The 12,782-nt window shown below is 54.9% G+C and overlaps 3 protein-coding genes across 3 annotated transcripts; all 3 read left to right on the plus strand.

The window, feature by feature from the left end:
• The first annotated feature begins 569 nt into the window (after positions 1-569).
• Positions 570-3,286, plus strand: LOC140263061 (class I histocompatibility antigen, F10 alpha chain-like). Its single transcript, XM_072357798.1, has 8 exons — positions 570-647; positions 757-1,020; positions 1,251-1,523; positions 1,615-1,887; positions 1,961-2,068; positions 2,183-2,215; positions 2,375-2,407; positions 2,549-3,286. The coding sequence occupies exons 1-8, from the start codon at positions 605-607 to the stop codon at positions 2,566-2,568; spliced, it is 1,047 nt and encodes a 348-aa protein (XP_072213899.1). The 5' UTR covers positions 570-604; the 3' UTR covers positions 2,569-3,286.
• A 1,012-nt stretch (positions 3,287-4,298) lies between these two features.
• On the plus strand, positions 4,299-11,828 carry LOC140263008 (zinc finger CCCH domain-containing protein 11A-like). Its single transcript, XM_072357741.1, has 15 exons — positions 4,299-4,393; positions 4,503-4,772; positions 5,003-5,265; positions 6,777-6,975; positions 7,188-7,307; positions 7,781-7,904; positions 8,312-8,515; positions 8,764-8,880; positions 9,069-9,149; positions 9,582-9,689; positions 9,811-9,873; positions 10,114-10,197; positions 10,493-10,938; positions 11,317-11,384; positions 11,564-11,828. Exons 4-15 carry the CDS (start codon positions 6,922-6,924, stop codon positions 11,826-11,828), a joined length of 1,734 nt encoding a protein of 577 aa, XP_072213842.1. The 5' UTR covers positions 4,299-4,393; positions 4,503-4,772; positions 5,003-5,265; positions 6,777-6,921.
• LOC140263007 (class I histocompatibility antigen, F10 alpha chain-like) lies at positions 4,535-6,324 on the plus strand. The gene is made up of 3 exons (XM_072357740.1): positions 4,535-4,772; positions 5,003-5,265; positions 6,283-6,324. The coding sequence occupies exons 1-3, from the start codon at positions 4,535-4,537 to the stop codon at positions 6,322-6,324; spliced, it is 543 nt and encodes a 180-aa protein (XP_072213841.1).
• Positions 11,829-12,782: the final 954 nt, after the last annotated feature.

A 12,782-nucleotide genomic window follows, 5' to 3' on the forward strand; every position in this document is an offset into this window, starting at 1 on the left:
TGAAGGCAGAAAACAGCACCCAGCCTTTATAGTAACTGTGACTGTGTGTCTCTTACTTAGTGGTATTGCTTTGTAACTTGCTGTGTTACAGATAATATTAGTAATGGTTTGACATAGTGTGTGATTTTCTGTGTTACCGATGCAGTCTCAAGAATTAGAATGTTAGGCATTATCCAGGTTGTTGTGTGCTTCTTCTATTTTAGTAATAGATCAAATGTGAATTAATCAGGATTTGATGTAATGCAAGGTCCCCTGCCTTCCCATTGCCCCTCGTATCCCCGATACCACCGACAGAGGCCCTCGGCCCCCTCCCCCGGGTAGGGACACAGCCGGGACACAACATGGGATGCCACCCAGCAGGCTGGGGGTCCCCCTACTGCACCTGTAGCCTTCCCCGCTCCGCAATATCGGTTTCGCTTCACAACCGGCGGGAGAGCATTCTGCCTGGCGCCCGGTGACGACACACACGCTCCCGTTCACCATTGGTGGACCGGAGGCGGAGGAGCCAATGGGAGTGCGGGAAAGGACAGGTAAGTAGAAAAAAAGGTGAAGGTGAGGTGAGGGGTGCGTCGGTTCCCGGAGCGCAGCGCTGTGGCTGTGCGGGATGCTGGGGCTGCTGCTGTGCGCCGTGTGCGGGGCGGCGGGCGGTGAGTGCGGCCGGACCGGGACCCCTCCGTCCCCGTAACCCCACCCCGGGGCTGTGCCCGTGGGACCCCCACCCGCGGCTCACGGCCCCGCTGCGCTCAGTCGCCGCAGAGCTCCATTCCCTGCGGTACTTCCAAACGGGGATGACGGATCCCGGCCCCGGGCTGCCCTGGTACGTCGTTGTGGGGTACGTGGACGGCGAAATCGTCACGCACTACAACAGCACCGCGCGGAGGACTGTGCCCTGCACCGAGTGGATGACGACCAACATGGACCAGCAGTACTGGGATGGGCAGACGGTGATCGTGCGGCGCAATGAGCAGAAAGACAGCGTGGACCTGGTCACTTTAGCACGGCGCTACAACCAGAGCGGCGGTGAGCACGGCCGGCACCGCGGCTCCGTGCTGTGGGATGGGGCTCCATGGCGCAGTGCCGCCCGCACCCCCCAGGGCTGGTCCTGCCCGGCGGCACCGTCCCGGGGCTGCCCGTCACAGCCCCACCGAGCTCGGGGTGCTGCGACCCGGGGGGACCCCAACCCCATCCCCACTACAGTGGGACCCCTGGGACCGGAGGAGCCCCTCACCGCGTGCCTGGCTGTGTTTCAGGGTCCCACACGGTGCAGCGGATGTATGGCTGTGACATCCTCGAGGACGGCACCATCCAGGGGTATAGTCAGATTGCCTATGATGGGAGAGACTTCATTGCTTTTGACGAAGACACGATGACGTTCACTGCGGCGGTTCCAGAGGCAGTTCCTACCAAGAGGAAGTGGGAGGAAGGGAGTGAACCTGAGAGACTGAAACATTACCTGGAGGAAACCTGTCCGCAGTCGCTGCGGAGATACGTGGAGCACGGGAAGGCAGAGCTGGGGAGGACAGGTGAGGGGGAGGACTGCGATGTGAGGCTGGAGGAGTGGCGGGGGCTCAGCGTGGGGAGCTCAGCCCGGCCCTCCCTGCCGCCCACCTTCAGAGCAACCCGAGGTGCGAGTGTGGGGGAAGGAGGCCGACGGGATCCTGACCTTGTCCTGCCGCGCTCACGGCTTCTACCCGCGGCCCATCGCCGTCAGCTGGGTGAAGGACGGCGCGGTGCTGGGCCAGGACACCCACTCGGGGGGCATCGTGCCCAACAGCGACGGCACCTACCACACCTGGGTCACCATCGAGGCGCTGCCGGGGGACGGGGACAAGTACCAGTGCCGCGTGGAGCACGCCAGCCTGCCCCAGCCCGGCCTCTACTCGTGGGGTGAGTGAGGGGATGTGGGGCTGGGGGGCTGCGGGCTGCCCCTTCCCCTGCTGACGGCCCTGCCTTCCCCCAGAGCGGCCACAGTCCAGCTTGGTGCCCATCGTGGTGGGGGTGGTCGTCGCCATTGTGGTCATAGCCATCGTGGCTCTTGTTGGATTCTTCATTTACAGACACCATGCAGGTAAAAGTGGAGGGCTGTAGGACAGTGGGGGCTGTTGGGGGATTTGTGGCTCCCTCAGGAGCCCCCAGCCTGGCTGTGATGTGAACCTGTGCTGATACATTTCTCTGTCTGCAGGGAAGAAGGAGAAAGGCTACAACGTGGCACCCAGTGAGTGATGAGGGCAGCGCTGTCGCCCACCTCTGCCCCGTGCCAGGGCAGCGTTGGGGTCCCCACTTTCTCCCAGGGTTCCCCTTCCTGGTGCTCGGGGCTGCTCCATGCCCCACAGTGAGCACAGGGCTGGGACTCATGGCTCTTCTTCTCTTACAGGCCAGGATGGTGGATCCAGCAGCTCATGCACAGGTGCGGTGTGTGGCTGGGGGTTAGGAGGGGTGCTGTGCTTCCTGTGATGTTGCACTGGGGCTGGGCTGGGACTCTGCAGGGAGCTGAGAGTTGGGATGTGAACATGACCCTATGGGACACCATCTCTTCTCCTCCCCACAGGGAGCAACCAAACCATCTGAGTGCTGTGCTACAGCCTGCAAGGGACCAACTGGCCACACGAGCATCAGTGATGGACACAGCCCCATTCTCTCTACCTCCCTCATTTCCTTCTGCTTCTAGCAGGAACAGGGAGGTAATTGTCCCTGTGTACTCAGCACTGGTGAGGCCGCACCTCGAGTACTTGTCATGGTTTTGTGCTGTTGCTGTCAATATTCTACATCATGACATCATGTGCAGTATGAATCATTAACTGAGGGTACAAATAGTGGCAAACTCTTTTGATGGTATAAGGAAGTGTAGTTGTTAATGGCATACGGAAGTGTAACAGAGGTATGTGGAAGTGTAACAGAGGGTATGTGGAAGTGTGGAAGGTTCATGCTCCAGTTCCGTGGAATGGCAACATCCTGAGTACTCAGCTCTTGGAGGAGAACTACATATCCCAGGGGACGACGCAGCCAGAGACGAATCACCGGAGGAGGACACACATATAATCTCACTCCCAGGATGGAACGCTCTCTCTTTCGCTCTGTCTCTCTCGGAGCGCTCCGGCCCTGTCGTCTCTCTCTCTTGCAACGTTCCAGCCCGTCACCTAGAGATCACAGTAGGCCCCCCGGTTCTTGGGGACTTTCTTTCTCTCTCTCTCTCCGTCTTGTTTGATTTATTAGCCTCAATTATATTGTATCATATTGTGTTATCTTGTATTCCAATATCGTATTTAGTAAAATAAGTTTTCTCCTTAGATTGCTGCCACTGTTTTTGTCCATTCCCCTCTTTCCCTTCATTTCCAGAGGGTAAATCTAGGTAACCCGTGACAGTACTGTGTTCAGTTTTGGGCCCCTCACTGCGAGAAAGACACAGAGGCCCTGGAACGTGTTCAGAGGAGGGCTGTGAAGCTGGTGAGGGGTCTGGAGCACAGGGCCTATGAGAGGAGCGAGCGGCTGAGGGAGCTGGGATTGTTCAGCCTGGAGAAGAGGAGGCTCAGGGGAGACCTGATAGCTCTCTATAACTTCTTGAAGGGAGGTTGTAGTGAGCTGGGGGTCGGCCTTTTCTCTCATGTAGACAGTGATAGAACTAGAGGGAATGGTTTCAAGCTGAGCCAGGGGAGATTCAGGCTGGACATTAGGAAATATTACTTCTCAGAAAGGGTAGTCAGGCACTGGAATGCACTGCCCAGGGAGGTGGTGGAGTCACCGACCATGGGGGTGTTCAAGAAACGTTTGGATGCTGTGTTGAGGGATATGATTTAGCTGGGAAGTATCGGTGATGGTTGGACTGGATGAGTCTTTTCCAACCTTGATAACTCCAGGCGGAACGGCTGGAACGCTCTCACACACTCCCCCATGGCTGGCAGGATCCAAGAGAGCGAGTCCAGCACTGAAGTGAGATTATATAGAGTCCGTGTCATATGACTGACCGTGGTGATCCCTGGGACATTCAGTCTTCTTCTGTGAGCAGCAGATTCGTCCAAATGATCCATGCTTAACATGATGTTATGATGTGCAATACTGATAGCAAAATTACAGCACTGCAAAACCATGACAACAGCCCGAGGGGGGACACAGCCCGGGATGCCCCCAGTGTGCTGCGGTGCGCTCTGCAACGCTCCCGTCGTCTCCGCACCGACGCTTTCACTTCCTACCTCCGGGAGCGCGTTCTGCCTGGCGCCCGGTGACGTCACGAACGCTCCCGTTCACCATTGGTGAGCCGGAGGCGGAAGAGCCAATGGGAGTGCGGGGAGGGGAAAACTCCCAAACGGCCGAAGGTGCGTCGGTTCCCGGAGCGCGGCGCTGTGGCTGTGCGGGATGCTGGGGCTGCTGCTGTGCGCCGTGTGCGGGGCGGCGGGCGGTGAGTGCGGCCGGACCGGGACCCCTCCGTCCCCGTAACCCCACCCCGGGGCTGTGCCCGTGGGACCCCCACCCGCGGCTCACGGCCCCGCTGCGCTCCGGCCCCGCAGAGCTCCATTCCCTGCGGTACTTTGAAACGGCGATGACGGATCCCGGCCCCGGGCTGCCCTGGTTCGTGTCTGTGCGGTACGTGGACGGCGAAACCTTCGTGCACTACGACAGCACCGCGCGGAGGTTCGTGCCCCGCACCGAGTGGATGAAGGCAGCTGGAGCTGTGGATCCCGAGTACTGGGAGACGAACACCCGGATCGCACAGAGCAGTGAGCAGAATAACCGCGTCAGCCTGGTCACTGTAGCACGGCGCTACAACCAGAGCGGCGGTGAGCACGGCCGGCACCGCGGCTCCGTGCTGTGGGATGGGGCTCCATGGCGCAGTGCCGCCCGCACCCCCCAGGGCTGGTCCTGCCCGGCGGCACCGTCCCGGGGCTGCCCGTCACAGCCCCACCGAGCTCGGGGTGCTGCGACCCGGGGGGACCCCAACCCCATCCCCACTACAGTGGGACCCCTGGAACCGGAGGAGTCCCTCACCCCCTGCCCGGCTGTGTTTCAGGGTCCCACACGGTGCAAGGGATGGCTGGCTGTGACATCCTCGAGGATGGCACCATCTGGGGGTATCATCAGTATGGCTATGATGGTATTGCCTTCGACAAAGACACGATGACGTTCACTGCGGTGGTTCCAGAGGCAGTTCCCATCAAGAGGAAGTGGGAGGAAGGTGGTTATGCTGAGGGATGGAAACATTACCTGGAGGAAACCTGTGTGCAGTGGCTGCGGAGTTACATAGAGAACAGGAGGCAGAGCTGGGGACAGCAGGTGAGGGGGCGCTGCGATGTGAGGCTGCAGGTGCTCTCCTTCCTATGCTGTTATGTGTTGCCCGCACGGCTTCCAGTGAAACAAAGTGTTGGGCTGTTTTGTGCTCAGCCTGCCTGCATCCTGCTCTGTGCTGTGCTTGGGGATGGGGTGGGTGAGCGGACCTTGGCCTGGTTTGGCTGCTCAGAGTACTGAGGACCCACTGCTCTCTCCTCTTCCCCTTCCCCTGTTGCTCTCTGCCCCCATGTATCCCCCCATTGTTCTTCATCTCCCCTCTGTGACTCCATGCTGATGGCTGCCTGCTCCCCATTCTGGATCAGATCTGGTTTTCCCAATAGCCATCTCTGTGTGCTGCAATGTGGTCTCCTTGGTGCTCCTCCCAGCTTCCCTGCATATCCCCACCCAACTGGGCTGACACCCAGCTTCCATAACCAACCACGCACTGAGGCTGAGCTGCCCACACCCACATCCCAACCCGCTCCTCTACAAAACATCTCCACTTAATTCAAAAGAAATACAGCTGGGTAAATGTGGTCGTCTTCCTCTAGCATGTTAGTTGAAGCACACAAATAAATCCCCATCCCTTCTTGCAGTTCTCTGCAGGACAAAGGCAGGTCAGCACACTGGAAAGTGAGAGCAGAGAATAGATGGTGCTGCTTGGTGCTCAGGAAGGCAAGCTGCAAAAGCAATGGGATGCTTGCTTTGTGCAGTCTTCTTTAGGCAAGGGTTGAGCTGATGGCAGCACTGGTGTGTGTGCACTGAGCCCCCAGCTGCTGTGACCTCAGTGTAGCTGGAATTCTTTTGCCCAGAACAAGCTTGAAATCTCACGACACGAAAACTGAACTGGCATTCTGGTGCAGAAAGACAGTCTTTCCAAATGGGAAGCAAAGTGCAAAGAGATGTGCCGAGTGCTGCGGAGTTACTCCCTGTGCACAGCTCTCAGGGCTCCGTGCTTGGTTTCTGGTTAGCATTTGGGCTGCTGTGCTAACAGATGTGTCTGGGGTTCTCTTGTTTCCAAAGGGAAGGGCTCGTAAGGAACGGAGGGACGTGAGGTATTTCTAGTGCACTTGATGCTCCCGATTCCAGAACCCTTCCCATTGTGAGCAGAACAGAAGTGCTGAGCTGGGTGGGTGTTCCACGGTGCAGAGTCCAGAGCCGTGTTGGTGCCCGGCGTCTGTGCTGGGCAGCACTGAGGTTGTTAGGAGCATAGGAATGTGCCAGAGAGGAATCTGATGGGAAGGAACTAAAGGTAACAAGGCAGCATTTCTATCGGGATTGGAGGAGGGAAGGAAACTTTGCCATCCAGTTGGAGGGGCTCCATTGGAGGCCTTGCAGCCGTGCGCCCCCAGGGGCTCCGTGCTGAGTCAGGCTGATGTTCCTCTAGTTTGACCAGTGTTGAGGAGGACAGTGTTTGGAAACAACTGCTCCTGAGAGACTGATGGAACGAGCAGGAGAAAGCTGGGAAGATGGGTGGGCATTCCTCATTCTTTTCTGCTTGTTGCTGTTTTGCTCAGGGTTCCTTTTCAACAGAAGATTGCACTGATCAAGGCAGTAGAAGACGCTCAGTGCAAGGAAGCACGAGCCAGCTCTTTGAGAGAGCAGAGGAAGAGCTGCACAGAGATCCCCGAGAGCAGAACTGCTTCTGGGAGCTCGTCCAGCATGTCGAAGAACGGAGAGGATTGCTATTTCTACTTCTATTCCACTTGTAACAAGGTCTGCTTGGGTTCTATCCTTCCTTTCTCTTCCTTTCAGGTCTTCAGTTCAGACGACGGGGTGCAATAGGTAGAAGCATCACTGATCTTGGGCAAACTGAATAACTCATTGCATTGTGCAATAGGGCAACTGGCTACAAATGAGCTCAAAGCACGGCCAGTTCTCAGGTTGTACTATTGCATTTTCCTCTCTGTGTTTCCATTGGGTTCCAGGGAGACAACTGTCGCTTCCGGCACTGTGAAGCTGCTTTGGGCAATGAAACCATCTGCACGCTGTGGAAGGAGGGCCGCTGCTTCAGGAAGGTCTGCAGGTTCAGGCACATGAAGATCCAGGTGAGTGTTGGCTGCTCAGAGTTCATCACCAAACCCACTTCTCATTGCTTTAGCTGGGCTGAATGGGCTTGTACAGATTAGGTTCATTTGCATTGAGATGAGGATGGTTCCTATTGTGAAGAGGGGGCTGGGAGGAAGCAGAGGGAAGAGAGCTCAATGGCATTGGTAAATCAGAGCAGGACATTCCTGTAGTAGATCCCAACAGTGTTCTCTCCACAGCTGCTAAAGAAGCACATGCATCAGACAGGCATTCTGCAAGGTGTGTTAGTTGAAGCCCTTCTCAACTGGTGTCCTCACCCACAGCATGCTAGGAAAGCTGAGTGAGCCCGGTGCTCCCAGCCTGCGCACGCTTCAGAGTGGTGTTGGAGTGCTGCTTTGTGGCAGTCTGCTCACTGGCATCATCTGCAGCTCAGTCTCCCTTTGCAAATCTGAGGTCCGCATGACCAGCAGCTTTTCTTCCTTTCCGTCCTCAGAAAAAACGCAGTGAGATTCCCTGCTACTGGGAGAACCAGCCAGGAGGCTGCCAGAAATCCAACTGTGCCTTTCATCACACCAAGGGACGGCACCTCAATGGGCTTTTCTTACCACCCAGCCAAAGTGAGTTGGTCTTGGTTAGGGACGAAAGATGAACTCTATTGCTCACAGGTGGGTGTAGTGTGGTCAAGAGTGCCAGGGAACGTTCATGGTGAGCTGATAGATGGGTGCCCAGCTGAACTGTGGGTGCTTCTGAGAGTTCAGTTTTGTCTTGCCTGCTCGGCTTCTCTCTGCTCCTGTGGCCTTTGCCTTGCAGGTTGTTTGCCTGCAATGAAGCTTTGACTGGGTGACAGGGAGATGAATGTTGTGTAGGGGGGGATTTCTTTGTTCCCAGAGTAGCCGGGTGGATGGGCAACTGGAGACTCAGCATTGATCTGTGCGGGTTTTCAGCCTTGCTTGCCATGTTTGTGCAGTGCTTGTAAGGTTAGGATGCAAGTTTTCCATTCCTGATGATCCTTTCCTTCCTGTAGCTGCGCTGCCAAGTCCAGCAGAGTCTGCAGGCGACGATCTGAAGGCAGCTCAGCCAACACTGCAGCAGAGCAAGCTTTCCGTGCAGTCCAATCCCTCTCCACAGTTGAGGGCAGTGATGGAAGGGGACAACTCCGAGAATGTCCCAAGCCCTACACATCCTGCAGCTGGAATCAATGCTGCAGATGGTGATGCTCATGGTGAGTGTGGTTGTTGCTGCTTTGGATCTTGATTGTGGCTTTTGATGTTATGGTTGGAATCTTAGACTGCTTCTGTGGGTTTACCAGGTAAGTACGGCTGTTGAAATAAGGAACCCATCTGTAATCACTAGGTTTGTCCTTAAGAATATGAACTGTGGTCTGAAGTGTCATTGTATGAGCTCCATACAGGTGGGAAATCTGGTTGAATTCCTACTGCGTAAGTGAAGAGGCTGATTGTTTCTTTCCCTCTCCAGACCAGCTTGCTGAGAAGGGAGAAGAAACAAAACCAGCTGTCCAGCAACCAGCTGAAGAAAAGCAGGATGGATTGCAGATCATTTCCACTGGGAAATCGAATGCTGATACCAAACAAGGTATTCCAGGATGAATCAGAAGAACTTGCCAATTCACTCCAAAGCAATTCATTGCACAAACACAACAGAACGTAGGGTTGCTGACAGGGTATCTTATGGCTGCTTCTGAGCAGGAGGCAGTTTGCAGAGCTGTGGTCCTCAGCGTGTGCCTCTGTCCCTCAGTCTCATTCACTGCTCTGTGTTCCCAGATGAGACTTTGAATGCTGGAATCAAAACACCTGAAGGAACCAAAGGGAAGAAACTAAAGGACAAAAGAAAACAACCAAGCGGTGAGTTCATGTGCCCTACTTTGTGATCCTTCTGATCAGAGCCAGATAGCTGGCACTGTGTTGGGGAATAGAGCCGTTCACAGAAGGGAACCTTGATCTTGCACTGCTGGTTTTGGAGCAGCAGTTGCTGGTGGCTGGGAGCTACATGAGAGATAGACTTGGATTTTTAGCTGGGGGTATCGAGCTACTTCAGCATGCAACGTGGTGTTTGAGATCCAGACAGCTGCTCTTCTAGATGGGAACTGCAAGAGCAAATTGGAGGCCAATTAGTCACCTCTCTTATTGACGTGCAGTGGTTGTTGCGTATTGGACAGCGATGAGTAACAAATGCGCTTTGGTCTTTGTGACGGTTCTGTCAGGTTGGTTTTTGTTGTTGGCAGTGGCTTTTCTTTTCCTGGTTGTAAACACTGTCTGTTTGTTCCCTTGGATCAGAAGGGCCTTCAGGAGTTCCTGCTCATCCGCTCCAATCTCGGGCTGTTCCTGTGCCAGAGGAGAAGGTGCGGACAGTGGTCAGAACTGTGACGCTGTCTGCAAAGCAGGGTAATGCTGAGTACCTTTGTTTGCATTTGGTGGCTCCTAAGTGGAAGGGATCAATAACAGTCAAGGTACTTGGGACATGTTGGATTCTGTCATAGAAGCCCTTTCTTTTCCTTTGTTTTAGGGCAGGAGCTCGTGGTTCAATTGAATCTTGCTGAGAAACCTGGAAAACGGAAATCCTCTGTAGGTAAGGGCTGCTTGTGAGCTGTTGTTTGGCTGCCTGCACGTCAATGGGAGGGCAGTGCTGAAGGAGGAGGGAGGAAAGTGTGTGGTGGGTCTGTGATGACTCCAAGTGGCACCCAAGTGTAGCAGCTGAAAGGTGAATCTGAGAACATCCCCTTGGAAGAAACCAAGTTTGTGGTTGACTGTTGTAGAAACCTTTCTCCCAAGAAATGAGCTGAGGAATGTTGTTGTTTTCTCTCTGTAGCTGATGTCAGCGGCCTTCCGCTGAAGCGCAGCCTTGCAGAAAGGCTGGGGAAGAGGATCGAGGTTGACAGAGCAGCAAGGAGAGGTAAATGGTCGTCTGTGTTTGCTGCACAGATTCTCTAGGCTTTCTGCTTCTTCTTTCCTGGCAGCGTTCTCTTTGCGTGCTTGCTGAGCTCTTCATCCCTAGGATCTGAACTTCTTTTTCATGCCCCGTTTGGAAACGTGAGCACAGAGCTGGCATTGATGCAGCACCCCTGCTTTGTTCTGCTCTGTAGTTGAAGGCGTGAAGTCTCTGAAGGAGAGACAGAGCCGTACTAGTGCTCAGACAGATCATAAGCAGGTATGACATCCTTGCGCTTCTCCTTTCTTGCTGCTGACAGAGAAGGGTGCCAAGCCAGCAGGGGAGATCCACGTGAAAACTCTGGAAGAGATCCGTCTTGAGAGAGCTCATCAGCGAGGAGAAAGCCCAGCTGCCCCCCAGGCAGAAGGGTGCTGTAAGGTGGAGGATCCCAGCTCCGGGCTGAGGCCTTCCCCTGCAGTTCCCATGCAAACCTTGTGGGAAGCCCTGGCTGAAAGGAAACACAAAGGGCTGGAAGCAGAGAAGCCAAAAGGAGAAGAGCTGCTGCCTGAGAAGAGAGCTGAGGGTGAGCGCAAGAAGCGGAGACTTGTCCGTCCATCTGTGCCTGGCCAAGTGAAACTGGAAGAGCCAGCGCGTCCAACCAAGGCATTGGAAGAAGTGCGTATGAAAAGCTTGGAAGAAATCAAGCAGGAGAAAGCCCTGAGTAGCACTGAAGATGAGGAGCCTCCAGCTAAAAAAGCAGCTTTGGTAAGGAGGGGAGGAAGCGTCAGTGCTGTCCTGGTCAGGCTCAGCCTGAGATGCAAGTGCTGCAGAAAGGGTGGAGAACTGAAAGGTTGTGCAGGTTTCCTTGCAAAGCAGTGGCTGTGTGCAGGATGCTGGCTGAATGGCAGTGTGTGCACAATGCTCTGCAGCCCTGGGATTCCTGTGTGGCGTGAAGGGATTGGTCCATTCCTGCTGCGTTGTTGCAAAGAGCTGAGGTGCTCTGCAGCCTTCCCGTGGTTGTTGACGTCCTTCAGGAGCCCCTTGGCCCCCCGTGTTGGGTTCAGGCTCAGCAGTGCTGAAGGAGAAGCGCTGCAGAGGAAGGATCTCCTGAGGAATCCTTGACTTTGTCTTCCTTCTTGCCAGGCTGCTGCTCCAGCCCTGCCGGAGGTCAGCCTGCTCACCAAGCCTGGCACAGAGAAACCCCCCAGCAGGTGAGGAGCACAACTTCTTTTGCTTAAGCACTTTGTCTTGCCGTCAGCCAGAAACTCTTTGGTGTGTGGGAAGGATCAGGGGGTTGGGCTCAAGAATGCCCAAATCCAACACAGGAATAATAAGTACCTCCAGTTAAGAGATGTTGTGTGCTGATTGTTCTCCTCCTTGTTCTAACAAGCCTGGAACTGCAGCTGGGAAGCCAAGCAGACTCTGTGGAGCAGTCGGAGGACTCGAGTTCAGCTTCAGCTTCTTCCCAATCTGTGGCCAAAGCGCAGCAGCTGAGCTCCACTGGGGCTGGGAAGACCCCCTTATCTGTAGAAGATGACTTGGAAAAGTTCATGGGGGAAATCTCAGGAGGGAACCTGGAAGCAGAAATTGGCTTGGACCCAGGGAAGGATGTGGATGAGCTCCTTCTTGAACTTGATGAGATGATTGACAGTTGAACTGCATAGTCTTATAGTATATAAAATAACACAATAAAACCTTTTCTTTGTGGTTGGATACCCCAGAGTGATGCTTTTCTAAAGGAGGCTTCACAATGAGTCTTAAATCACAGCTGAACTGGTCAACCAAATGGGCAGACTGCATTCCATTGTGCTGAGTTCTCCTGCTGCTCAGAGTTGAGGTCCTGTGCATCCATTCCCTGCTCCTGGTTGGCTCCTTTGGGCAGCAAGAGGAGCAAGCAGTTATCAGCAGTGATGCAGCAGCAGTGAGAGAAGCAGGAGCTGCAGGACACAAGCTGCGTTACTTTCTCCCCCCGCTCCCACTATTGTGATGTGTGATGCCATTAAGGGTCCCTCAGGCAGTCGCTGCCATCGGAGGAGTTATCAGTCATTGAGCTGATTGTAGATACTTGATTTCTGGAAGCCAACACATGTGAGGCTGGCAGTTCAGTTATGGCTGTGTGTACAGCTGGTCACCACTGGCCTCCCCCACTGCAGCTCCCCATGTCCCACATTTCCCCCATCTCCATTCTCACGCTGTCCCACTGTCACCCTGTTACACCATTGCTGTGTGCTGTAAACTTTTATTGCCCCCTGAAGAGGTTCTCATTGTACACCACCTGTGTGTCTACTACTGGCGGTCCCAACTTCCTGCCCAGGTAGGTGCTTGGGAGGGACACTGAAGGACTCCATGGACCTCTATGGGGGTCTCTGTGGGGTTCCTATGGGTCTCTATGGCTTGTTGTGGATCTTTCTTTTCTCTACGGGTTCTTATGGGTCTGTCTGGGATCTCTGTTGGTTCCTATGGGTTGGTGTGGGGTGTCTGCGTGTCCCACTATTGGTCTCTGTGTCCTTATGGATCTCTAAGGGGTCTCTGTAGGTCGTTATGGGATAAGAACCTCACTCACCCCCCTCCTATTTCCCCAACAGGTTACACCCCGCTTCCTGGTCACA

This window comes from Excalfactoria chinensis, chromosome 27, assembly GCF_039878825.1.
Source record: "Excalfactoria chinensis isolate bCotChi1 chromosome 27, bCotChi1.hap2, whole genome shotgun sequence".
Lineage (NCBI taxonomy): Eukaryota > Metazoa > Chordata > Aves > Galliformes > Phasianidae > Excalfactoria > Excalfactoria chinensis.